Genomic DNA, 20403 nt, shown 5'->3' with positions numbered 1-20403 from the left:
AGGGTTAATAATGACCAAGAGATCTACAGTACTCCACCACAAGAAGCTCCGCCTTCACGGATCTTCCGTAGATCTACGAGGTCTAAGAAGATGCCTCAACATCTTAACGACTACATCCTGGATCCGGACGAAGAAATCATAGAGGGGGAGAATGACATATAATCTCCTTTTGCCTTCTACATATTGTCTATGATATTGACATACGTGTTTTAGAAACCTAATGTCTATCCTATATGTCTAATTATAGTAATTATCTTATGCATACTTCTAGTTAATTAAAGCCAATTTCCTTTGGTATTTCGTTTCTATGTATCACGCAGTACTTTCAATATTTTATTTTACATCGAAAATAGTCAAATTTATATTTAATGTTAATGTTTTAATAATCTGCATTAAATGGGCCTTCAGATAGTATTTTTTATAAATCAAGTTTCATACAAAAATATGAAAATATGAGGGTTTGATTGCATTTCGTTACTACTAAAAATTTATTATAGAATACAATACTACTTATTATTTTAAGGATTGCGTCATATTTTGCTACGGAACCCTATAAAACTGGTATGGGAAATGAATTGGGCATCATCTAGTTACCTGAAAACGACACCAAACTTAACTGAAAGGTCCAAACACATCCACCAGATTATTTTTTCTGAGCGCCGGGAGCTTTGTACTTTGACCCCCCCCCCCCCCCCCCCCCCCTCTGACACGGAGTTCAATCTGGCTACCGGGCGTTTTGGGCTTAGGTGGACGTGTATAACATTCGTACCAAATGGCATTGCTGTACCCCAAAATGTCATACTACTTCCCAATAGAAAACGTACTACTTTTCTTGAAGGTTATAAGTTTTAATATTTAATTTGCATAAAGATGGATCCGCCCTTGTATTATTAAGGCAGCCGCGCGTGCCTTCGACTTCAGCGTTCGGACTCCGTGACGGCTCCGGTTCTGCAGGATGAGCAGCCTTTCCACCGTGCCTCCAGCTTTTTATATTCACTTTAGTGGTAAGACGTAAGAAGTGAAATGTGGGGTGATCTGATTGGGAATATTATTGTAACGTGATGCTGGTATCCCCTGTAACCACAATGTCCACAATACAACAGTAAGTAGTAACAGTATTGGCTACTGTTGTATTTATAAATGTTGCTATGTGTATTTTTCATGTCATGTCACTGTAAATGTTGTACTGACTTGTGAAAGAGCCCTACATGCAGATTACATTTTTGAATTTTTAATTGGGTTACAGTAACTAATCATAATAGGTAGTTGGAGGAAGACTGGGACTTCCTTTTTGCGTAAATCATGAATGGATTTAGGCAGACTTCTTTCAAACAGAACTGTATTCTTTCCTTCTAATATTTCCCATTGTTGAGGTGAAAAGTAGTATCATATTTAGAGTCCCTTACTACACTCAAGATTCTTAGAAGACTTTGCTCTCTTGTCGCACAAATAATTAGTAACTACTTTATAGGCGAAATTAATCCGGCGGCGGCTTCAGATAATAGAAGAGTCGCCAGATTTTTTTTGAAGTGAAAACATCTTTAGCGGCGCTGTGCACTTTTTGAGGTGGGGATAAAATGTTAAACTCGACATAGTGCTGCAGACATTTTGCACCAGATCACAGAATAAATAATACTACTAGAGGTACAGAAGACTCACTCTCTAACAAAACGCGTCTGTTACGATCAGCACAGATATGGCCGCTAGGTGGCGACAGCGCCATGCGCGGCTTATGGCAAACCCCAAAATTGGGGCCGAACGAATGTACTTTTAGCTACCTGTAGCAAAGCGACGAAATCGCGGAGTGAGCCACGCCTGACTAGATGGCGCTGTTATTAATATTGAGTTACAATGTCGTTGAGTTTTCAATTCTGCCGGCACTCCCGGAGTGCAACCCGTTGTTTCTTTATGGATGTTTAGCATTGATAGTCTCACTAAGCTAAGCCGGGAACAGACAAATACATATGTATATTATGTATAGCAAAACAAAAAGAGTTTCTTGTTTTCTGTACTCTGTAGCATTCTAAAGACTAGGTAACTAGGTAATATGTATTGGGGTTATTTTGATAAGTTCATTGAGGGTTGTTGTTCGTGATTGGATTCAAGTCACATACATTAGTAAATTTATTGAACGGAAACATCCTTATACACCTTAATAGTAATGTTTTTTCGTTTCGGTTGCCTTTTGCTAATGTAAAAGTGCTGTAAATTATAATTATATCCTGAAGTTTCAGTTCGAAGAATTGTAGCCGTTAGTGTACCTGCACCCTGCAGGTGCAGGTAGATAGATAATACCGTGAGGAACTGTGCTCGGTCCTTTTGTCTTTCATTGTTTACATTAACAATAGTAACCTTATTGATTTGTTGAATATGTACATTTTATTGCATGCTTTGTGTTTTTATGCAGTAGCTTGCACTTTTGTCTCTAAATCTAAAGATGCCATTTGTTTACCACTGGACAATAGGCCTGTTGCAAGTAGCAAAGAATCACGGAAATAATGGTTTCAAAGAAACATATATGTTAATATGATTCAAAAAAATGGCCCAATCTCAGTATAAACTGAAGGATTATTAATATATTCAATAAAATAAAACTGCAAAATTCTCCAATCGGCCATTATTACTGAAACGCCAATCAGAAGCGTTCCAAACAGTGACGTCATCAATCTATAACATATTTCTTCGAGCAACATAGACAACCTCATTGACCGAAATCCATACGTTCTCACCAAAGAGTTCGAAGGTGCAAAAAAAATGTTATTTCGCCACTAAACATTTATTACGTCCAAAAAATATTATTACACGATATAAAGGAGATATCTATTTGTTATTATCTAAATAAAATGCTAAATAATACGATATTTCACAAACAAACTTTTTTAATTATTTGGCTGAATGGAACTATCATTGCCATGTTGGCTGTCGTAACTAGAAAAAATGAAAAATTAAAAAGTAAAACCGGCGCTCGGTGATTTTCACTCAAAATTTACTTGTATCTAAATAATTCATCTTAAATTGCAACCGTGTGAGAGTTTTTGTCTAAAATGAGTTATTGTGATAAATTTTTGTAATGTATTTATCATCCCTAATCGTAATATATGGTGCTGAAATAACAATATCATTCGGATTTAAGGGAAATTCGTAACTGTAAGTATGTAAACAATGTCTACCACCCTACCACCAACTAAATAGTGACGTCACAAATGTCGTGCGAGGCGTTTTCGCGCGAGTTTTAAACTAGCTATAATAAAATGCAATTATTTATGTTAAATCTTATGAGTATAGCTGAAATATTGTGTTTTTCGGAACCAATACAAGTGTACCGACAATAATAAAAGGGATTTCAAAATTTGTCATCAGGCCTATTCCTTGGACGGCTTCCCTTAAATTTGCCGGAGAACAATAAAATAAAAACAGGTATGATAGTAAAATACGTTTTAATTACATTACACTGATTCTTAACTCTAAGTATTGTAAAAAAAGTAACTTAAAAAAGTTCAAATAATTATGAAAAATAATCTCCATAAACGAGACAAAAAGGTATTTACAAATATCAGCCTTGTTTCTATGTTACGAAATAACTGCCACTTAGCTGCCAACTTGATTTATAAATGCAACAACACCGATTTTACCCCTAAATTTAATCTATCACACATAAGCTTCAACTCTTCGACCTTTAATTTTATCGAAAAATTGGCGCCATGACACTAAAGTTTTACTAGACCAGATCCAAAAACTAGACGTTATGCCAACAATCATAGTCATGAGATATTTTATCATGAACATTTCAAACTTTGGCCGCTCAGTCTCCTGGCGAGTAAAAGGGCATGGTATAGAGTAAAGAGATGAAGAACACATATCCCTATGCCAGGTCACCATCCAGCTATCAAAAAATGCTTGCTCATAAAACAAACACGCGATCACAATCAAAGCTGGCACAGTATACAGAACACCAAATACACCAATCCGAATCATCAGCTTCTCAAGTTTATCAGTCTTGGTGCCATCATGTTTCATGACTGTTCGAATGCGAAATAGAGAGACAAACCCTGCCAGGAGGAATACAGTACCAAGCACTAAATACACACATAATGGAGCTAAAACAAATCCTCGTAGTGCTTCTGCATTCCAAATTCCAACATAGCAAACTCCAGACAAGACATCACCTAAAACAAAGAAAAAAACATATAGATTTTGAAGCCATTAATTATCATATGGGAGGTGCAACATTTCCGGAACATAACATAAATAATAGTTTATGGAATACTTTCCATTATGTTCTATGAAGATATCTGTGAAATATTTAGGAAATATTCATTTTCAGACAAATGGCTTAAGTTCCATGGAACCGTTTCTTTTGAACATTAAAGAAAAAAAATACAAATAGTGGAAAAATAATTATGTTAAACTAACCATCAACTTTTCCCATTGCTAATATTGATATGGTTTTGATTGCAGGTACAGCCCACGCAGCTAAATGAAAGTACTGTGAGTTGGCTTCTATAGCTTCATGGCCCCATTTCAACCCAGCAGCTAAGAACCAAGTCAGGGTCAATATCACCCACCAGATACTTGAAGCCATACTAAAGAAATACACAACCATGAATAAGATGGTGCATGGCTCATGCTTGGTTCCTTGAGTAATAAGCATTGGATTGGTTAGTCTTGATCCACCATGTGAAGATGGGAATGGGCCCTGGCAGCTCACACTGTCACCGGCACCCCAACCCATGATGTAGCTGCAGGCTACCATCAAGTAGCAAACGGACAAAAAAATAATAGGTCTTTCAGGATAGCGAAATCTATCAGTATCAATCAAAAATGTCAACACAGTGAATAAGCAGCTCAACGCACACAAAGTTGCCCAGATTCCAATCCACAGCCTTGAAAACTTCTTTGCATCTTGTTTGAAAAACATTCCATCACAAGGTGCTCCACAATCTGGTTGAATCTTGTCTCCTACTATCAACGAATAATCCAAATCAAAATTTTTAGGCACTTCAAATTGGGCTGGGCACACAAAGCCATAATCTTTTGCGCCAGGTAACTTAGCCGGATCCCTTTCAATATTTGATTTATAGTCAACTTTGCGATGCTTGTGCTCTGTGGGCTTGCGAGAGTCATGTGTAGCATTGTTGTCACCCACACATATTACGTGTTCATCTGTTGCCACTGGGAACTTGGAGCAGTCTAAGTAATCGGGCCATGAGAATCCAAAATTAGCCATTAATTCATCACAATTGTGCCTCGCGGATTCACAGAGGTGTCTGCAGGGCTGAATGGGTTTATCTAAAATTGTGCACACTGGAGCAAACATTGAACACAGGAAAAACTTCAGATCTGGTGAACAATTCACTTTTATCAAGGGGGTGAACTGATGAATTTCTGCTCCAGCATCCTTCTGATTCGCGTGGTTTAACAAATTCGGAAATATCGTTTGATTGTATTGAATCTGTTGACAGAGTGGAATTGTAATCGGCTCACAACGTCCATGGTGAGGCAAAGAATCACCTTGCAAAACAGTAACACGTGAAGTTTCAGTAACAACGAGTGAACATAGTACTTTTAAAATAAGAAGAATACACAATCTCCCCATCATGAATTGTAGTCACTTGTAGTTACTTTCATTCATATGTATCAAATCACTTCTCGTAATCCATAGTAACACGATCTGTGTGTTTTATTAGATCAAATTTCATTCATGAATGGTAGAGAATTTATAACAGCAATTTTAAAGAAAAACTTGAATTAATGCCAATGAACTTTTGTTAAGAAGCTATGCAGCATTTGTTTGTAAAACTTGATTCACGATTCACATAAATAAATTCATTTTAATTTGTATAAACTTAATAAATAAAAATACTGTGCGTAGGCCAGTGGCCATAATACAATACAATACATATACAAATTACAAGTTGTCTCTACAATAGACAAAACATGGTCACAGACAGAAACAACGCACCGCGGTATGGCCATTTTTTATTAAATTTTATCCTTTTTTTAAGCATATTTATTACTAATATAATTAAGCCGATGAAATGTAAACAATGCTATTATTAATTGTGATTAGTGATATATATTTTATACAACAGAAGGTATAACAAGATTATTCTCTCTGTCAATTTAAACAATTAGGAGGTATTTGAACGATTGTCATCTTTTTTAGCTACTCGTCCCATTCTGTTACGAAGAGTATGCATGAGACAGCTAGCTTATCTTGCGTACTGAACGTGAACTGAATAAATTGTCATTTCCGCTCATAGAAGGTAGGATCGCATAGAAGTGGTATACGCGTGCCTCCGTGAGGGACAAAACATACGCAAATGCGACACTGTGATTGGTCGAATTCATTTGTTGCCTACCATTCTCCATACTAATAGAAAGGTGGAGAACAAACAAAAAGTGAGACTGTGACAAGGACAAGCAATAATACCGCTTTCTCTGCTACTCCTACTGAAAGATACATAAGACTATCCCGTTCTGTCAGTTACCCCCCCACCACTCATGCCAGATCCAGGTATATCCTAGATTCATGTTTCCGCTTGACATGTTGACAACGACAATTTAATTTTAATTCCGTGGTTGGTTGGTTTTGTCACAGAATAATTAATAGTACTACCGTACAGAAAGGAAACTTCCTACAAAAACGAAGTTTGACAGCGGTTCAGGGTCGAATCATGATGGCCCTTTCTAATATATGGCACTATCCCTTTCGGCTATTTAGGGTTGTCAAAAATCAAGTGAATATCTTATCTGTGGTCGTGCACGCAAAAGGAAGTCAAGTGGTGCCAACCCTAATAATTGCTCGGAGCAATGCTGAGCCGAGCGGAGCCGAGTTTGACCGAAGTCAGGAGTTTCGCACCCCTGGTTTTGTTTAAATATTTTGGCTGAACTAGCCGAAACAGCAACGATTTGTTTTGTTATTTTATTTTATACACGCATGATTCTTAGTCATTAAAAACCTGATAGAAAATAGCTAAGTTTACCTTAGTTAAGTAATACGTCAAGAAGATAAAAAGGAACAGTACAAGTGATACGGTGTGATTTAGTCATGGAGAGCGGCAGCGACAATTTAGACGTAATGAAATTTATTAATGTTAAAGGCAACGTTGAAAACATTACACCACATAAAATAGCAGTTGTCGCTTTTATCAGAGAGTATGGTTTGTTGAAGATAGAAGGTGAGTTGTCTTTGTAACCTGCAGCTTAGAAGATCCAAATTTAGACCTCTGCTATATTATACTTGCATGCAGTAATGCCCATTTTAATCTACTTCTTTTGCAAGTTTGGACCATTTAAGTGGCTGATACTTTCCTGTAATTTTTCTTCAGCGTCTTTCAAATTTTATTTGTATAGGAGATGCCACTATAACTATTTTTTTCCATCATGTATTACAGATTACAGACCCCATAAATATGACATTTATCCTTTTCTTACTATTTATAAATGCCTGGAAAAACTTACTAGCAATAATTAAGAATTTAGTTTCCCCTTACATTTGAATGCTGATTATATATTTCAGCTAAGGAAATGATAGACTGCACTATGGCTCCAAAGTACAGGAAAGATTTCTGTTTATTAGCACTCAAACTCATTCAGGTTAGTTTAACATTTCTTTTCAGTTAGGTTAGTAATGTCATTATCATTATTTGACGACTGGTCTGGTCTAGTGGATAGTGACCCTGTCTGCTAAGTAGGGATTGCAATCCGGTCCGGCGGATCCGGTAATCCGGCCGGATCCGGCACTTTTTAGGAGCTACCGGATCCGGTTGAAATCACCGGATCCGGACCGGATCCGGGAAAATAGAAAAAAAGACCGCACGCAGCACCCACTGCGCGTTTTAGGTGAGATAAAGGCGACGGATAGAAAGAAGAAAGAAGTTAAACAGAATAAAGAACAAATGAAAAAATCCATATTTAGTAAAATAAGAAGATATTAAATATGATTGAGAACAGAAGAGGATTTCCTCTTCTTTCATGGTGGTGGCACGAATCGTCACGATACGATGATTACTTAAATAATTAGAAGTAAAATTTAAAGGATGGAGATGCCATGGAAGGCATTTGTAACGACCGGTCTGGCCTAGTGAGTAGTGACCATTCAGTGACCCTGCCTATGAAGCCGATGGTCCTGGGTTTGAATACCGGTAAGGGCATTTATTTGTGTGAGGAACACAGATATTTGTTCCTGAGTTATGGGTGTTTTCTACGTATACCGGGTGGCTTGTAATATGAGCAAAAAATTGAACAGTATGCTGTACTCCTCATACTGACCAACATTTGATCAGCGACTTTTAAAATAACTTGGGGTTTGATTTTTAATACACTTTAAAGTTTATTCTTAGACGCAATGTATTGCGAATTTTGTTATGTTTAAGGCGTGACAAGCAACGTCAATCACAATGATATGGCGTGGCGATGGCGTCCATTGAAGATAATATTTATTTTGTATGAAAAATAGGGAGTCTAAATACTTCATAATTTTTAAAAGTTGTTGAACAAAAGTGTCACCGTTTGAGGAGTGCAATCTATGTTTTAATTATTTGCTCATGTTACAGGCCACGCCCGGTATAAGCATGTATTTATCAATATACTATACGTATATATATCGTCGCCTAGTAATACTACCTAGAGCTAGCTAGTACCCATATTACAAGCTTTGCTTGATTTGGGGCTACGAGTAGGTCGATCTGTATAAAATTATCCCCAAATATTTATTCATGAATTATTTATTTATTTGTGATTTAGGCTATAAAACTATTTTCACCGATAAAAAATGAAAGCAAGATAATAGTGGAGCACATTTCATACAATTTTGGTTAAAAGTAAAATATCTTGTTACTAGAATGGATGTCAGCGTTACAAATAATTCCATCAAAGAACAGTTACGAAAACTTGTCCTTTCGAGGAGTTCCATTTCCCATCCCATAATTATTCCATTAACAGGCTTTGGAATCTAATCAAATTTATATTTTTATTGTAAACATATAAATTTGAGCAGAATGTGAATGATTAAATATAATAAAATTAATAAATGACTTAGATTTCAAATTTTATTTTTAAATTGAGATTGACTTCGACTATGTGACACTTTTTAATACTTCGTTTTATTTTATTGTTAAAAAGTTATTTCTTATTAACTTCAAAATGTTGTTTTATGAATACATATGTAAAAATACCCTTTGTTTCTCATATAACGCATAAAACTTGAAAAATATGTCATTTAATTAATTTTAATATCCTTATACCTAACCGGATCCGGTCTGGCCGGATGTGGCCGGATTGAGGCCAAAATCCGGCCGGATCCGGCCGGTTTGAAAATCAATCCGGTTTGCAATCCCTACTGCTAAGCCGATGGTCCTGGGTTCGAATCCCAGTAAGGGCATTTATTTGTGTGATGAACACTAATATTTGTTCCTGAGTCATGGTTGTTTTCTATGTATATAAGTATGTATTTATCTATACAAGTATGTATATCGTCGCCTAGTACCCATAGTACAAGCTTTGCTTAGTTTGGGGCTAGGTTTGATCTGTGTAAGATGTCCCCTAATATTTATTTATTTATTTATCAGATAAAGGGTCCAGATTTTATGTTCCCAAGAAGTTGCTAGTAATATAAAGATTTAGTTTAAATATATTTTCAGTATTGAAAACAAAGAATAGTACTGCTTGTTCTTTTTTTTTTAATACATAGGTATATACAGATCTTTTCTAAATAAATTTTCTATTAACAAATATAAATATATGGTAATTTTTAGTGTCCAGATATGGAGTTCAAAGAATTGGAAGCACTGCTCACAGACGGCCGCTATAATCTGTTAAGTGTACACTTGCAGAACTTTTGTGTGCGCCTACAGAACATCTATGTGAATGGCATCAGTGCCCTAATGGATTGTGTCACCTCAGCTGTTGACAAACTCATGATAGAACAGACGGAGATAAATACATGTGTTGTTAGTAGATGCAGTGTATTAGGTATGTTACATATACATACATACATATGTGACGTTCCACGGGAAAAGGTACCTTATGAGGGTTTCTAGTTTCGGAGATATGAAATGTTTTGTAAAGAGGTGAAAAAATGCTCAATTTTTTTTTATTGTGTGATCTGAAACCTTAATGCGTAACGTTTGTTTACCTGTTTTTATTTTTGTTATAAGTTAGTTATAAGCCTAGTAATGTCGTCTCAGAGTTTAGTAGAAAAGGTACCTTATGGAAAAAAGATTGAAAATTCCCAAAAAAACTAGTCAATACGGGAAAAGAAGTTTGGTAGTTCTCTACCAATTTCCTGTATTAGCATTCTGCAAAACTAATTTGATAATTTCAGTTCTGGTTGGGGCGCCTCGCAAATATTATGACCGTACATAGACCGACATCACAAATCCAAGTAGTCTGCTATTATACCAAAGTTACTCTCGTCAAGTCTTTCTTAACTAGAATAATCTTCATTTGGTTTGGTCGCATGCAGTAAATCAGCCATTGGTTTGCTGAAAAATGCCAATACCCGACGCATTACCTTATGGAATATCTGAGGTCATTGAACCTCAATGCCGCTTATCTTCAATAGAAACCGAAATATATTATTGATAAGAAATAGACGATTTATACCATTACCAAAATATTATTAGTTTATCCTAACTGTTCCATCATCATCATGCCTCATCATGTAACTTAATCACAAGGTACCTTTTCATTACATACAAATTATTGGTCTTTTTTAAGATTATTATGACGAAGAACTAATTAAATTTGGGGCAGTTTAATGTAAATTAATATTTTCTATTCATAAAAGATAAACTGTAATATGATTGATATTTACTAGTGATGTATTATTAGATTTATTTCCATAAGGTACCTTTTCGTAAATGTATGGAGCAAATACTGTTATTGTTATGTAAGTTTAAAGTGGCATAAGGGGTTAAATATAGTATTTAGTTGGGGTTTTAGGATTTATTTCATTTGAATGACAGAATTTCTTTCATATGTGCTCAGAAAAATTGATTGTGTGTGACATTAAAAGTAAAATTATTCAATTTTGTGATTTTATATGAAAAAGTCAGAAAATACATTTTCACCTCTAAATCGGTATTGTTTGTTGCTTAAACTGTCTGTCAGTGTCGTTTTCTAATAGATAAAATTTAAATCTTGAGAGCTCATTGCAATCAATCGTGAAAATGAAATAAAACTTTATTTTCAAGAGATTGGTTAGTATACACATAAATCAGTCGATATCAAAAGTTTCTATTTGCATTACAGAACAAGTCGCAATATTTTTTTAATCTCAGATATATAAGGTATTATTATTTGTAGTCAACTATGTAACTTACTTCAGGAACATAGTTTTTTAGGCGGCTAAACTTAAAACTTCTCTATCGTAAAGTTGCTCATTTCACAACATTATTTTCAAAAAATCATATCTCTGTAACTACGCAACCTAGAAGGTTGATCTTTTGTGTTATCGATAGCTTATTTATTGTAGATTACTGGGGTATGCATAACTCCATACCCGCCATAAGGTACCTTTGACCGTGGGACGTCACATATAATCATGCTTATTTCCCGGAGGGGTAGGCAGAGACCACAGACTTCCACACGCTATTTTTACATATGGCTTTATTAATTCCTTCTTTCATTTCATGTAGTCTTCCCCTGCTCTTGTTTAACCCTTAACCACTGACAGGTTTTTACAGTAAGCAATGAAACATCATAACAACTTCGTCAACATACCATATTCTTATGTCAGAGGTTAAGGGTTAAGTCTGCCAAGCTTTATAATTTGTTAGAAACAATATCTGAACACATGATATATCTGTTTAATTAAAAAGGTCTATACAAATTATTTAAAATTGTGCCCACGTTTCTACTGGTGGAGACTGTACAAGAATATATCTAATACCTTTAAACGAGCAATTGTTGTATATTTATTTATATATATATTTCGGGGATCTCGTAAACGGCTCTAACGAAATCGATCTAGCTAGGTCTTATCTCTGGGAAAACGCGCACTTTTAAGTTTTTATACATATGTTTTCCGAGCGAAGCTCGGTCTCCCAGATATTTGAGATATAATTAGATCAATCAGGATATTCTGTTATTCAAATAAAATCTCTAATATCTAATTATAAATAAAATTTGCTATAACAGTTATTGCGAAACCATTAATTTCCAACAGCTTATTATGATTGATTTTTCAGGATTTTATCTAAGAAGAATAATGCTTCACCTAGACAAGCTTACCTTTGTGCAAGTTGTATCCTTATACAAGTCGTTTTGCCTTTATTACCAGAGAGGGAGGCCAGGGCTGATGATGAGGTCATTAAGTAAAGAGGTATGGGACACATTTTTACATGATATCATTAAGAGCCCATCAACGTGCACACTAGCGCCACTGCTAAATAATCGTGATTATTTAAATTTATCGAAAGATAATTAAAAAAGGGGCCCGCTACTTACTGTATTTTGTATGTAAGTACCTTTTGAATACATCAAACTAGTTTTTATGTTGCTGGATTCGTCGATCTATGAACTCAAAACAAAACGGCAGTTTTAACTTTGGACGCATAACCCTTTTTTAAATATCTGTCGTTAAATTTAAATAATCATGATTATTTAGCAGTGGCGCTAGTGTGCACGTTGAAGGGCTCTTAATCATAATTTTGTTTAAAGGGAGTTTCATTCAAATCACTACCCCAGTGATTAAAATCAGCAACTACCTGAAAGCTGTTCTAAAAAAATATGAGGCCAGCTATGAAGCTCTCAGAATTTAAAAAAAATGTCGTAACCCTTTTCCAGGCATAGTACGATTTATCGACCACATACACGCCAATAGAATTTCGACATTAGCAGCGTGACTTAAGGTTCAAATTAGATTGCACTTTCGAGAAATGTGACTTGTCTTCAAATTAATCATCAAAGCTGGATTCATTGGAATACATTCGGATTTTTTGGGAAAACCTTGTAGATTGGCGCAGTCTGGAAAAGATTATTTTTTGTAGGAAACTAAAAGCAAGTATTCTATAGAGATGACAAAGTAATAATACCAAGTCTGAAAGGGATGGTCTTATGGAACTTTCAATAGGAGTTGCCAAGATAAAAATGAAATGAAAATGAAAATGTTACTTTGAGGCTGAGACACCATTATGATAAACAAAATGACAACAACCTGTATATAAAACAGCCTGTATATACCTACTATAAACCAACAGTATCCCAGATTATTTTTAATTTTTGCTACTTTATATTTGAGATGAAATCGCCAGCATTCCAAAAACGTTAAAAGATACCATTTGATTTCAGAAACTAAATAATGTTGAACCCCAAGTGGCTTCGACGTCGCAGGCATTTCCTGAAGATCCAAAATCGTCTGAGCTATCTTTTAGGATGAACATTATAGACCGAGACAAGTGAGTGTTATATTATTGCCGAAATATGTTTCAGAATGTTTATTTTTATTTCTAGAGTTTCTAAGAAAAAAGTCGTGCCTCCTAGTTTGACAGCTGAAATAGATGGCGTTGTACTGCGCCATATATTTTGTGGTAACTGAATTGTCAAACGTCAAATGTTGACAAGCAAAGTTATATATAGCATAATTTATGGAGCCGTATAGCGCCTTCTACATTAGCTGTGAAAAAAAAAATCATAAAGATTATACGTTTGCGAGCGATTTTGACTATTATTTTGAGAAATTTATTCGTTTGTTTCAGCAGTTTTGAGGAATGTCAATGGTCTCGAAAGCAGGCGGAGCTGTTTACAGCCCAGCAAGCCAATCTGTTGCAGGTGAATGAGGACAAGGCTCTCCCGCCGCGCCAGCTGCAGAAAACAATCAACAGAATCATGAACGACATCCCGGAATATTCTGACATTGTAAGTACTGACTTTTTATAAAGGGTGGTGTTTGTGATACAATCAGAAATGAAAAAAGAATTGAGTAAATAGAACCGTTTTTCCCCCGAAGGGTAAAAAACGGATATTTAGGTTCCTGCCGAAGCTTGAACCACATTATGAGATAACACCCTTGTAACTCAGCCCTAATCAAGCGAATTCATCAACTAGTAGCGCCATCTATCGCGCTACCCAAGTACTAATGTCGCCCGGTTGCCAGCGCTCGGCTGCTTTCTCTTCAGTACCACATAAGCCGGCAAGGCCCTTAGGTGTGGTTCAAGCTTCGGCAGGAACCTAAATATCCGTTTTTTACCCTTCGGGGGAAAAACGGTTCTATTTAGGTGTCCATGCCTTCGCTTGAACCACATTATGAGACGTGTTTAAACCTCTGCCGGCGCTGGCCCGGGCGTACTGTGACTGATAATATTTAAATTTATGCAAAAATCACATGATAAGAATATGGGCTTGAAATTTATTCCGTATTGATATACTAAAGGATTGTTTACGTCAAACCTTACTAGATTTTCCTTATTTGTAATTACCGATAGATGAGACAATTGTTAGCACGGACTGGCAACAGTGGCAACATAAGTTATCCATTGTGACTATAAAACTTTTTATATAAAACAAAACTGTGTGACTATTAGTTGAAAGACTGTCCCTAATATCATAATTAAAGACATAAGTAGGTACTTGTAGGTCGTACAAATTTAAGTGTAACCACTATCTGAAGTAGTAGCTCTGATGCGTGTAACGTGAACCTCATCGAGTGAGTTTTACATTTAACCCGTCCAAACTACCTGATGCTTTCCTTACAATAGCCACTAGGTGATAAAAAAGTTTTGTTGTATGATGTAATGATATTACTACTACTTATCTACTGCTTAACACAAATATAGCACTGCCGGCCCATCCACTGTTTAAAATTTTGTAACTAATTGGAAAAGCTTGGGTCCTCTCTGATTTATTGTATTTTCCAACAATTTAATGTAAATTGGTAAGTTGCATCATAGACCAGATGTAATGTAATATGACTTTTAATGTGGACAAATAACCAAATGTTTGTATATGTACCCACTAGAATACGATATTAACATTATTTAGATATTAATGCATAGTTATTGACTACTAGGTATACCAGGTTTATTTGTTAATGGGCTATCATTACATAAGGACAACATATTCCGTAAATGTGTTAGAAATTATAAACATGATGTTCTTATTTCTTATTTGTGGGAGTAATTGAGATTTATTTCGAATCAAGTACTCCTCTGCCTGAAAGTAGCGTCAGAAAGTGAAGAAGAAAATACAACACTTCATGATTTAATGTATGCGTTACTAGTAACAACTCTCAACAACCTAGCAGTAGTTTCAACTGAGGCGATAATACATTCTTCCTTACTGATTAGTTTTAGGTGAGGGTTGCTTTAAAAACTACCATATTAATAGTAAGCCATGAAAAGATATTAATTCTTATATGAAATGGTAGGCTCCTACTTATTTTAAGTGTCATTTATGCTGCTAAATTTACTACTCCCCACAGATAACTGAAAACTTGCCAATTAGGCTGGTGCCGGGTCAACCAATCTTTAAATGATGTGCTTGTCAGTCATGCAAGCGAATAAACGAATGAACAGAATCACTGACACGCAGGTGACAACCGTATGGAGGCGATGATTATGAATTTAAAGTGATGCTGACAACTTTAGTTGTTGTGGATGGCATCTCACCATGATGTTGTGCGTAGACTGAAGATCCGTCTACCAGGTAGGATATTTTAGAAGATTTTTTAATCTTTGAATAATTCCAATGCCTTCACCTATAATTTTTAGGCTAATTATAATAAAGGCTTGTAATTGTAGGTTGTTTAATGTTCACTCTTTCTGGTGGCAAGCTGATTCCCAAACTGAAGATTATATGGTTCGCGCGCTGGTAATGGATTGTGCTTTATTGTTAGACTTAGCACGATTTGTGAGTTTTTAATGCTTTCGTATACATACGATCTTCTAATAAGAGTGTAAAAACCTCTTGACTGACGATGAAAGACTCTTTGAGTAAGAGTAGGGGAAGTGGACCTATCCACTTTAAATTGTAGTGCAACCTTTTCAAACCAATTGCGGAACTTTCTTAACACCCAGACAAATTAAAACATTATTATTATTTATATATGGTCCGAACCAGTAAGTTCTTGGCATTATACCATTGCAGTGGCATAAACCACGGGTGTCTCATGATGTCATGATGTCATCTAATCTCAAGTGCTGCCAGCACCGGCGTGCGCGGGCGATGCTGTGGCACAATTCCTGTCAAACCTTAACACGTGTAGACGCGTTCATTACCAAATATTAATTTGATTACTTAATTTGTACTTTGAAGCCCCAATCCGCATTAGGCCAGCGTGGGGGCTATAGCCCAAGCCCTCTCGCGAGTGAGAAGAGGCCTGTGCCCAGTAGTGGGACGTATATAGGCTGAATTATTATTATTATTAATTTGTAGGTACTTTTGATTAGAAATTTAGCAATACAAGGACGTTGTATGTTGTTTATTGGCTTTCGTGCAATTAAGTTGTGTATCATTTGATTATCTTGAGGGAACCCTAGGGTTAATTAGGCATCATGATGCCCACAAATAAACAATTATTTGATGATCTAGGCCTTTCTGCGACATATTATATTTATGTCACTACCTTGACGTAATCATAGTATAAATAATAGTATGTACTATTACGACAGATTTTGACCACAAGGTGGTGCAAGCGCGAGCAGGCATCCATTCTATAGCGGTGCGCGGCAACTACTAGTGCTAGACACCAAAATTGGTGTGGGCCGCATGTACTTGTAGCGACGCGACGAAATCGCGGAGTGAGCTACGCCTGACGTAACGTTGATATATGTCTACTGACATCTCATATATACTGTATTTAATGATATAAGCATATTATCATGAATATATAAATATATGAATTGTAGCTGTCTTCACAACTAATGCTGTAATTCGATTAGCGGCGCATCTGCCCTATAACCAAGACACGATGATTTTGTAGGGTACTACACCTGGAATTGATTGCATTGAAGATGACGTTTCCAATTACATGCTCTACGAGACCTGTTACAACAGTATGCTGTAAACCCTGGACTACAACCTTTCAGCTAAGCTTATAATACTTAGATCTGGCAATGACTGCAGAACTAGTGTTGATTTTCAGAGTAAATTGCAGGGTCTATTTAACCGGCGAACATATTTGTAGTCATATTTCGCTTAGATCGTGCATTTTGCCTGAACCACCGTATGTTGTTATTCTTCTATAAAATCACGCGAGTACTTCCTTATCTGCAAAGGGAACCTCTCATCTGGAAATCGAAAGAAGGATATTTCTGATCCGTGTTCTTTCAGAATCCGGTATCTGCTATCGGTGACTGCCTGCAAATATTTTCTACATATTACGCATGTGTGTACGTTTACGTACGTTATACGTTTTTCTGTACGTTGGCTTGCCCCGCAGTCCACATGGTTTCAAAGTTTCTGAAGTGACTTCATTTTAATTTGTCTATTTGGAAAAATTAAACAATCATCGTTTAGATTTAAAGCCGTGGACCGTGGCTGTTGGTTCGACAGCTTAGTTCCCTTAGTCGGCTTCACCTCTAATTCAATTCGCGATTTTTCGAAACAGAATCAGTAACACCACTCTAACTACCGAAAAATCTTTTCATAAATTCTTTATTTATTTACATAACTTGAAGGAGCGCTTCATCTTCTACATAGGCATAACATTTACCACTAAAGAAACCGATGTTTCACCTATTGAACAATCATGGGTAACTATGCGGATTGCCATACTAAATTAATATTTTACTAGTTGGTCCTTTTAGACATATACCGCCTGTTTCCGATAGTTATATTACCAGTAAGAGTTCATTCATTTCCTTTGAAATTTAACTATGTAACGTTTATGGTCAACGTTTTATGATGCATGATTGTTATACCAACGGCAGGTCGATAACACAACCGGCTGCTTAGATAATCTTCCGAAGTGGAGCTTGTTACTTACAGCATTTGAACCTAATTTTACAAGTTTCTACCTGACTGATGTGAATGGAGCACTAATTACATTATAAATGCCTTTGTCAGTTCGGTCTATTGGACGGAATGCGATGGAAGGTACTTGCTGTTTTCTACGTGTTTCTCTTAGTTCAGTGGTCTCTGTTTCACAGCTACATAGTAGACGATTTAAAGTAAGTAAAAGATTTCTCTTTGTAACAGGCCGCAATTTTTTAGCTAATGGTCAATATTTAGAGAGTATACAGGAGATGCTTCAGTATTCCCAAAGACACTATCAACCTGACTAGTCATTCATCATTCAAAAGAGGGATTTAGTGCGATGATTTTTCACTAATATATACGAGTATCATAAACTCTATTCTTTTCAGGTTTAGAGCCGCAATAAAGAGATATCTCTTGTTAGCCTATGACAGAGCCGTAAATGAATTGGCATTATACTTGTATTGGTATTCCTATTCAGAAGAGGGAGTTTTAGTTTTCTTTCCTTCTTTAAGGCTAACGTCAATTTTCTTGCCTCCCCCTCTCTCTTTATGGTATAGGATCTAGTTGGGCAAAGTATAACACAAGGTTTTTCACTTTGTATTTTTCCCTTTTCACAGTTTCTTAACTGCTATTTTTCATGGCCAGTTAGTCATACAGTTTAGGATCCTCAGAATGTATATTTTTGGTTTGTTTGGTATCTCACGGCAACTGTTTGTTATCGACCTAGACCAACATTTGTACACGTTCAAGACGGAAACCTTCCTTTTTCCTGGCAGGTTGAGACAATTACTGTAACTGCATTTCGTTATCAATATCGCGCCAAACCCGCTAATAGCAATTCTGCTGCTCGTCGTTCTAAAATAAGGTGACACACCATTTGGTCGACTACAATGATGATAACGCCCACTAAGTCGTGCATTGGTTCATGACCATGCAGATCTTAAATGCGAGGCCGACTGTGCAGACATCGAACGATAAAGCGACCAATAAGACGTCCGCTACCGTATTAATGGTAGACCATGAGACAACGGTTTTTGTTTAACAAGACAACATCATTTCAATGTCATTTCAGAGGACGATGCGATATCATCTCATAGGACGACGTATTAATATCTCACGATACGACAAAATGTAGTCTTATGGAACAATGCAATGTAGTCCCATAGGACGCAATATCCTCTCACGGGACGATACCACAGGATGGCGCAATGTCTTCTCACATGATGACGTAACTCATCGCGATGCCTGTCGTATCACAGGATGACGCCTTATTGTTTTACAGGACGACGCTTGATGTCCCACAGGACGATGTCATGTCATCTCACGGGACTGAGTGAGACGCGCAACGATGCTTGTCGTCCAACGGGACGACGCTGTGTGCCATTTATACCCGTAGGTATTCTTTTTATGATGATGGCTATAAGAGCTCACTTAGTCTCATCGCTGGGCCACGGGCACTGAGCGGAATGTCACAAGGTCTTTTAACGAGACGATGCTCGTCGTCTTACAAGACGCTGCCATGTCGTCTGTCAGGACAATACCATGTCGTGTGTCAGGACGATACCACGGGTCGACGCCATGTCGTCTCACGGGACGACGCTTTGTCGTCTCACGGGACGACGCCTTGTCGTCTCACGGGACGACGCTTGTCGTCTCATGGGACGACGCCATGTCGTCTCATGGGACGACGCCATGTCGTCTCACGGGACGACGCTTGTTGTCCCACAGGACGAGGCCATGAGGCGTAAGTACCCGTGTACTTTTTATGACGGTGCCTGTAGGAAGGTCACTGCGTCTCGTCGCTGGGCCATGGGCACCGAGCGGAATGTCACGAAGTCGGAGGTTTTCAAAATATTTTTACGATTTAAATTTCTTGATCTTTTTAAACTTGCTTTGTAAACGTGTTGCTCGGCTGAGTTACAAAAGCGTACTGAAGAGAAAGCAGCCGAGCGCTGGCAACCGGGCGACATTAGTACTTGGGTAGCGCGATAGATGGCGCTACTAGTTGATGAATTCGCTTGATTAGGGCTGAGTTACAAGGGTGTTATCTCATAATGTGGTTCAAGCGAAGGCATGGACACCTAAATAATAGATAATAGTTTGTGCAACGAGGGGGGTAAGCGAGATTTTGTAAACGAGGTCTATAATTCCCGACAGCCGCAGAAATATTTTAAACGGCTATTAAACTAATCAAATTAAATATTTTTAAACATATAAACAAAAATATTAAATTATATACGTCTGTATTTTAAAAGTAAAACTCCCTTATACTTTGAATTTAAACAAAGTATTTTACTTATAACCTACTGGTTCGTATGAATTAGTGACATAATTAAAAAAGAAAACTATAACTCCTTAGGGAGCTATAACTTTTTTTTCACAATTCATGATTCCCGCGGGAACAATATACTCTTTATCCTTCAGTACACCTGCATGAAATAAGATCATGTTCGAGCAAGTGTGATGAAAATATCTAAGTTG

At 36.7% G+C, this 20403-nt stretch overlaps 2 protein-coding genes across 2 annotated transcripts in view; one reads left to right on the top strand and one right to left on the bottom strand.

Annotated features, from left to right (window-relative positions):
- Window positions 1-3422: 3422 nt before the first annotated feature.
- On the bottom strand, window positions 3423-5956 carry LOC134790758 (frizzled-7-B). The gene is made up of 2 exons (XM_063761680.1): window positions 4414-5956; window positions 3423-4166 (listed from the first exon to the last, which is right to left on the bottom strand). The coding sequence occupies exons 1-2, from the start codon at window positions 5597-5599 to the stop codon at window positions 3649-3651; spliced, it is 1704 nt and encodes a 567-aa protein (XP_063617750.1). The 5' UTR covers window positions 5600-5956; the 3' UTR covers window positions 3423-3648.
- Window positions 5957-6871: 915 nt separating this feature from the next.
- Window positions 6872-20403, top strand: part of LOC134790814 (anaphase-promoting complex subunit 5) — a 33267-nt gene continuing 19735 nt past the window's right edge. The window contains exons 1-6 of the mRNA XM_063761771.1: window positions 6872-7181; window positions 7523-7599; window positions 9759-9975; window positions 12195-12328; window positions 13297-13403; window positions 13704-13863. Coding sequence (XP_063617841.1) covers window positions 7052-7181; window positions 7523-7599; window positions 9759-9975; window positions 12195-12328; window positions 13297-13403; window positions 13704-13863 — 825 coding nt within the window. The 5' untranslated portion in view covers window positions 6872-7051. The remainder of the gene's footprint in view (window positions 7182-7522; window positions 7600-9758; window positions 9976-12194; window positions 12329-13296; window positions 13404-13703; window positions 13864-20403) is intronic.

The sequence above is a fragment of the Cydia splendana genome, chromosome 5 (genome assembly GCF_910591565.1).
Source record: "Cydia splendana chromosome 5, ilCydSple1.2, whole genome shotgun sequence".
Taxonomy (NCBI): Eukaryota; Metazoa; Arthropoda; class Insecta; order Lepidoptera; family Tortricidae; genus Cydia; species Cydia splendana.
This window is presented reverse-complemented; position numbering and strand designations above follow the sequence as displayed.